We start from the raw sequence: 6,763 nt of genomic DNA, 5'->3' as shown, positions 1-6,763 counted from the left end.
CATAACCGAATTTATAGTTAGCATAACCGAAAACATTGTGACAAATACTAAATATTAGTTAGCATAATCAATGTGTATACCATCAATAAGTAATAAAGTATATATGATAGAATTACCTAATTGAATAAAGTTTGGAAATTTTGTGGATATTTAAAAATATAAATAAAAAATAGCGAACTATGTCCATATAAATTCTCACTTTAAAGATGATTATGAATACTTCCTTGTGCTTTTTTGTATGTGTATTTTTGGCGATCCAATGGTCTTACAATCTGTACTTGAATTTTGTTTGTTATTTATGAACCTTTTTTTTTCTAAATTTTGCCAAGACTTGATTGATCCTTTACCATCAATGAACGGATAATCTCCATTTTATTTAAAATTTCTTACTGTGCTTTTTGGTACAAAAGCACATATATTTAGAAAACTAAACAACTTGAACTTAAAAAAGAAAAACTAAACGACCAAAATAATTTTATTGTAATTCTGTTGAATTGCCGATGTTTGATAATCCTTTGTAGAGAAGAGAATACATTTCAAATGTTCTTTTGGTTCTTATTGTAATAATCAAAATACAATTTTGAAGTGTATTATTTGTTAAATTTTTAAGTTAGTTTAATTGAATGATTAGACTCAAGTGATTAATAAGTTTCAAGGAATCGTTTGAAAGAATTCGATCATCTAAGATCAAATTTTGAACGAAATAATTTTTGACTAAACTTTCTTTACTTTCTGACCGAATTTTGAATTACTAAAGTCAATTTCAATGAACATAAAATGATTGAAAAAAAACTTCAAAGTCATTTCTTAATAAGTAAAAGCATTAATGAATGATAATAATATCTTTAAAAGATAAAATAAATTATAATTCACTAACTTTAAGGTAGTTTTTTAGCATATGTATTTTATAAAGATATATTTAATAAAAAGAAGCAAGAGGTATTAATCATTGTTTAATTCTATAATCTATCTATTATAGTAACAACTTAACAATGTTGTACCGAAAAGATAAAATTGCACTTAATATGAAAACATAATTTTATAATTGGAAAAACAATTTGAAAGAAAATCATTCCAAAATTAACTCAAGCTGCTCCTGGCTAGTTCAAATTTATCGCAGTCTCAGAATCATGATTGAGGCAAATCTTATTTTTTTTGACAAAAAATATCACTCAAATATTCAATTCTTAAACTATTGTGAAGAATAATTGAGAAATAAAATTTTTATATTCCACAATGAGAAAAATTTAACAATTCTAAAGTTATAAATTTGCTCCATTATTTAAACAAAAGCAATTCTTTTAAACTGTTGTTACATATTATTCTGAAATACACACCAATCTTAAAAAAACTGCTTCCCAAAATGTCGGCGCAATCAAGAATAGCACAAGCACAAAGCAACAGCAAGTCCCGTGGGTTGAACAATCTTTCATGAACTATGGAGCCAGTATAATAATAAATAACACATTCCAAAAGCTAAAAAGGTAAAACCATTATTCTTTGTTAACTAAACATGTGATGGTAGAAATAAAGAACCACGCCTCTCCCTCACAAAATGAAAAAGAAAAATCTGATGTTCCAAAAACGTAAAAACCAGCTATAAAGCACAAATGTTCACAAAATCCAGATACCACCGCAGCAGCCCATCTAAACATTAAAAGGGCTAGTTTCCGCATAATAAATTTGGCATAAGGTTTCGTGTGTTGTTTATTCAGTAGTAAGCCTTGCGAGGATTGTTCTGTAAAAACAAAAAACAAACACAGCCGCAACATGAAAACCGCTTATATAGTAACTCAAGACATCCGTGCAAAACAGTTCATAATAAAAGGGGTAATTTACCAGAGGATTGGGTCTGTGACGGTAGCCAAGCATCATCCGCTTTTTGTACTGCTCATAGATGTCATCCTCAGGAGTCACCTCCCCAGGTTGGACAGCACCTACCCCCAAGTTATCTTTCTTAACATTGCCTGCCATGATAGGATCTGCAATACCCTTCCTGGAGCTACCTAGACCCTCACCTGGAAATAAGATTATCATGATTGTCAGCACAAGAAAGAAATGACAAGTATATAAATGACATCATTCAGTAACAATTTTTAAGAGATATACAAGAAGAAATTATTGTAATAAGGAAAAACATGAAGTTGCATTTCACATCATGATACAACAGTTAGAGCTTGAGTTGGATTCTCTTAAACATATTAGTATGTTATCATAAAATGCATTCATCAACTTGAAAAAGGAAAAAGACTTGAAGTAGTATTCAGCACCTTCTTTCCAACCCATTTTTTGTAAAAGCCTGTGGCCCACATTATCAGCCTGAATTTTGGCTTTCTCTGCAGCCTCTTTTGCAGCTTTCATTGCTGCTGCGTCGTTACAGCTAGCCAAAAACTTTTCAAGTTCTTGCTGAGGAATATAATCACCCATGTGATGGCCTTTTTTCCCTGCTGATGAAGCTGTGCTCAAGATGAGATTATTATTATTTATTCCGTAAAAGAAAGTTCACAATTGAAACTGTTCGACTAAAATGAATGCAAGTCCAAGAAACACCAAGTAATAATCAGAATCAAAATTCGAACCTTGAAGAGAAGGAGGAGGGGGCATCTCATCTTTTGAATGCTTAGGTTGTTTAAACTTTTCTTCCTGTGCGGCTTTCTTCATGTAAAACTCCATTAGCGCTAAAGAGCTAGCATTTGATGATCCACCGGACTCATCTAAACAGATATACAAAATGCAAGCATCAATAAAAAGTTGCATACAAATTACGAGGTTTTTGACACCTGAGTTCTACACATTCAGATCTTTTGTTTGGAAATAGTAAAATGTGGTTGAACAAAAAAAATATGATTTCCATCCACTAATCCTTTGACATCAGCATAATGACAGATAAATACCAACCAAAAAGGCATAATCCAAGACAACTACATAACCAAAACTGCCATGCGGTATAAGTATCCCTTACCCGAGCTTCCAACTGATAGTGCTTGAAATGAAGATCCAGAAGCCCTTGGCACTTCACCACTATCATATAAAGCAGAAGCAGGGATTTGGTAAGTTGAATGCTGCTGGGATGATCTCTGAGGAACATTTGTTGGTCTGGAAGATGGAAAGCTTGTCCCTGCTGAGGTTTAAATTGTTCAACATTACAAGCCAAGATAGATAAAACCAAGTGAACCATAAAGTGAAAGCATATAACAGGAATGAGGGCCAGAATCCTAATCACAAAATATAACCCCAGAGTACAACCATGACCATGACAAAACTTCTCGTATCTACACACTGATTGGTGAATGAAGCATGGACAGTGTTGTAAGATCCTATCATGGCAGCCAGCCAAACACCCAGCATATAAAACATAGCATTGCAGCCAATGAAGAAAACATGATGGATATAATAGGTAACACTAACCATTTGGATTTGCCTGTGATTCCTTGGACTGTGAAAGGTCCTTCTCCTCTTGAGCAAGCCGATGTTCATAATATTTATAGTCAGAACATTTAACATCGAATAAAAACCTGCATGATAAAACAAACACCACATATTCAGTATGAAATTACAAATCATAAGCAAAATATCATTGCAATACGGTCATGAGTTAACTCCAAAATTACTTGAAAGGTGTATCCCCAGGGTTTTTTTGCCGTGTAACATCCTCAAATGGCCTTCCATTTTTAGCCACAAAACTTGCAAGTTTGTCAGCAACTTTCTTCACTGTAGGATCACTTGGGGGAGGAGGTGCTGCATATCACTTATAAAACTGATTAATACCTAGAGCATGAACAAGGGAATGGAAATTACTCTTGTAGCACGCGTGCCAATACACCATTCTTGATAGATACTTGAGGAATAAGCTGCATTCATGACACAAAATATTCAAAAGACGTTTTCTCCTCTTTATCAAATGTACGTTTTCTGCTCTTTGCTGAATGTCATTTCGGTTAGCAAAGAAGGAATATACGGAGATAACTTCTTCAATAATGAAACTGAGCTTAACTTAGAGGAGGACTCTATTTTTTAAGAGAAGAAAAAGGTAAAAATATATAGTGTGAACGTAACTGTATGCCTCTGGTTGAGGCAACAAACTTTGATTTTCTGTCAACTAAATACCTCAAGAAAATGTTCACGACATGCATCACAAATACACCGAAGAGGAACTCATTGAACGACTCTCTACTTACTTTTTATGATCCAAGGGATCAGTGTGACAAATAAGCTTCTATTTGAAATTCATACACTTATGTCCTCCTTCCATCCTTATGTGAAAAACATTGTATTGAAGGAATAAAATTTATTAACGAGGAGATTGACATTAAGGAGAAAAAGGATTGCAAAGATGCAAAGAGAACAAGAAATGCATTGATTGTGTTCCCATTCAAGGCAAAGAAAAATATAGGTTACATAAACTGAGATGAAAAAGAAATCAGCGTGAAACAAGAAGCAGGAAACAAAATAAGAAAGTAGATAGCATCTGAGGCATATTGAATGGACAAAAAGCCACAGCTATCTGTAAGTTAGAAATACAGTGTATGGCATGCATTAACAAAAAAAAAAATTATCACTAAATGGTTAGGATTTTGAACGAAAAAATAGCAACACAAAGATAGGCTTGGCATAGCATAACCAATCATAATAAGATCATAGAACAATTACGTAACAATTTGACTGGATAGTTCACACAAATCCTAACCTTGATGGAAATAGAATACCAACTATCTACATATAATTTGTGTGAGAAGTAATTACCAACATCAAGTTGTCTTGATGATTGCTCAATCCCTTCATCCTGACCCAACTTTTGCCGTTTTGACGGTGCATCATTTGAAACATACCCAGCATCTGTTTCTTCTTCATCATCATCTGCCAACTTAACAGGGGGCGGTGCTAGCTTTGACTTTTGTTTCAAGCTGAAAGCAAGTTTGCCACTGGAACCACCCTGAGAAGATTTCTTTGCATCATTAGCCTTACTAGTGGAGGGTTTAGGAGTCAGAGGTCCTGAAACAACTTTAGTTGGTTTGGAGTCCTCTGTTTTGGCATGTTTCCCTCTCTCCTGCTCTTGTTGAAGCTGCTTGAACCTCTCCATGAATGAACCATCATTGACAAAGAGGGTAGGAGGTTGTCCCTTGTCCATCAGCTAATGGCCAAACTGAATAATGTAGCTTACAGGAACTCACTGTTTGACAAGCAAGCTACAGAGCCTTTTAGATGATACAGTTAAATTTAAAGTCATTGTTTCTTTCTATCTAATATATGGTGTCATTTAAAACTTCAAAGAGTTAATAGTGTTGTATATTTATTTATGTACTAAAAATAAAAGAGGTCACACGAACACCGAACCAGACATCATCATTAAGAAAAAAACCTCGCCACAAATCATTCATAAATGATAAAACATGGACTAAAGACATAAAAGCCATTGAATTAAAAATATTGAAAAGAGACTCCACTAAATGAAATCGCCATACTAATTCTTGCATCAAACTAACAAATGCTACAAAGAAGAAACCACATTCCAGTTCAAAAACCTTATTGACAAGAGGCAAGACTTTGCAGAAAAAGAAATATAGGAAACAATAATTAAAAACTCCCCTTTGTTCAAAATATAATAGATTTCAATTGTTTATTGATCTGAATTTCCATGACAGACATTCAATGCTTCTGCCAGTCACTATGCAGGCAAGAAGCATCCAAATCCAAATGGAGACAAAGTAAAAGATGAGACACAAAATAAGATTTTGAAATAAAGATAATCCGTAGAAGAATAGTCTAAGAACATCTTCTTTCTAATTCCCTCCCAACATTTGAAGTTTCATACCTGTCAAATTAAAAAGAAAACCCTGCTTAGAATCCAAGTTCATAAGCAAAACTGTAAAATGGCAATGCTCCAAAGTTCTAGTTAACCCTCTTATTAACCCATTATTGATAATGAAACACAATACCACAGCTGGAATATGCATAGTTTCCACAACAATTAACCTACTCAACGTTGCTATTTTTTTTTATATAATAAAAAGTTTAGGTGAGTTGGGTCCGGGGGACCACCAGGGAAGACCTCAGAGCTCATAGGGCGCTAACAAGAGGTACTTACATATCACCACCAAAGAGGTCCTCACGCTAGCCGTGGGGGTTGAACACTCAATGTTGCTATATTATGGCTACTTCATGATAAAATATATATATATATATATATATATATACTCCTTTTTCTTAACCTACATCGCTGTGAACATCATAATTTATCTATACCCAAAAATTAAGTATAAAGCATAAGAATCTGTACAAAACCATAATACCAAACAAAATTCAGATCTTGTACACCGAGAAATCCTATAGAAAAAGCTATCAACAAAGAAATTTAGGGTCTAAAGTATCAATACAACAACATTCAAATAGTCAAATCCCTAATCTAATCGAACAAATCCCCAATCTAATCGAACCAAATGATCCCAAGATACAAGCCCTAATAGAGTCCAATTTCACAACCCTTAATCCCCTTCAATAGAATTACATCAAGTGATAACCAATTAGCTGAAGAAGAAAAAAGCTACAAATAAAAAAGCGATTAAAAACAAAACAACGTTGGTAGCAGAAGTACGGGGGACTAACCTAATAATATTTGTGTGCGAAATTGGATCCAATCGGTGATGAATCGAAAGAAGAAGAAGGATGATGGCGAACCAGAGAGGAGTAATCGATGAATCGCTTCCCGTTTTTTGGAACGAAGAGAACAAAAAGAAGAAGCCCCAAAACCATAATACGACTTGCA

General features: G+C 33.9%; 1 protein-coding gene across 6 annotated transcripts; it reads right to left on the bottom strand.

Moving 5' to 3' along the window:
- Positions 1–1,413: 1,413 nt before the first annotated feature.
- Positions 1,414–6,763, bottom strand: LOC101493794 (SURP and G-patch domain-containing protein 1-like protein). Of its 6 annotated transcripts, none has more exons than XM_012718781.3 (9): positions 6,604–6,763; positions 4,744–5,186; positions 3,612–3,738; positions 3,409–3,515; positions 2,963–3,121; positions 2,580–2,714; positions 2,271–2,456; positions 1,840–2,018; positions 1,414–1,738 (listed from the first exon to the last, which is right to left on the bottom strand). In XM_012718781.3, the coding sequence occupies exons 2-9, from the start codon at positions 5,126–5,128 to the stop codon at positions 1,712–1,714; spliced, it is 1,305 nt and encodes a 434-aa protein (XP_012574235.1). In that variant the 5' UTR covers positions 5,129–5,186; positions 6,604–6,763; the 3' UTR covers positions 1,414–1,711. The 6 variants fall into 6 exon arrangements, with proteins under 6 accessions (XP_012574235.1, XP_012574238.1, XP_012574237.1 ...); XM_012718784.3 differs by having other exon boundaries at positions 2,271–2,444; XM_012718783.3 differs by having other exon boundaries at positions 2,963–3,118.

This window comes from Cicer arietinum, chromosome 7 (genome assembly GCF_000331145.2).
Source record: "Cicer arietinum cultivar CDC Frontier isolate Library 1 chromosome 7, Cicar.CDCFrontier_v2.0, whole genome shotgun sequence".
NCBI lineage: Eukaryota > Viridiplantae > Streptophyta > Magnoliopsida > Fabales > Fabaceae > Cicer > Cicer arietinum.
Note: the sequence above shows the minus strand (reverse complement) of the source record. Positions and strands in the feature narration are given on the sequence as shown.

Coding starts and splice junctions, on each gene's coding strand:
- LOC101493794 (XM_012718781.3), bottom strand. CDS start 5,128: ATGGACAAGGGACAACCTCCTACCCTCTTTGTCAATGATGGTTCATTC. Junction 2,715..2,962: donor ACTATCAGTTGGAAGCTCGG/GTAAGGGATACT, acceptor ATATCTGTTTAG/ATGAGTCCGGTGGATCATCA. Junction 2,019..2,270: donor AAAAATGGGTTGGAAAGAAG/GTGCTGAATACT, acceptor TCTTATTTCCAG/GTGAGGGTCTAGGTAGCTCC.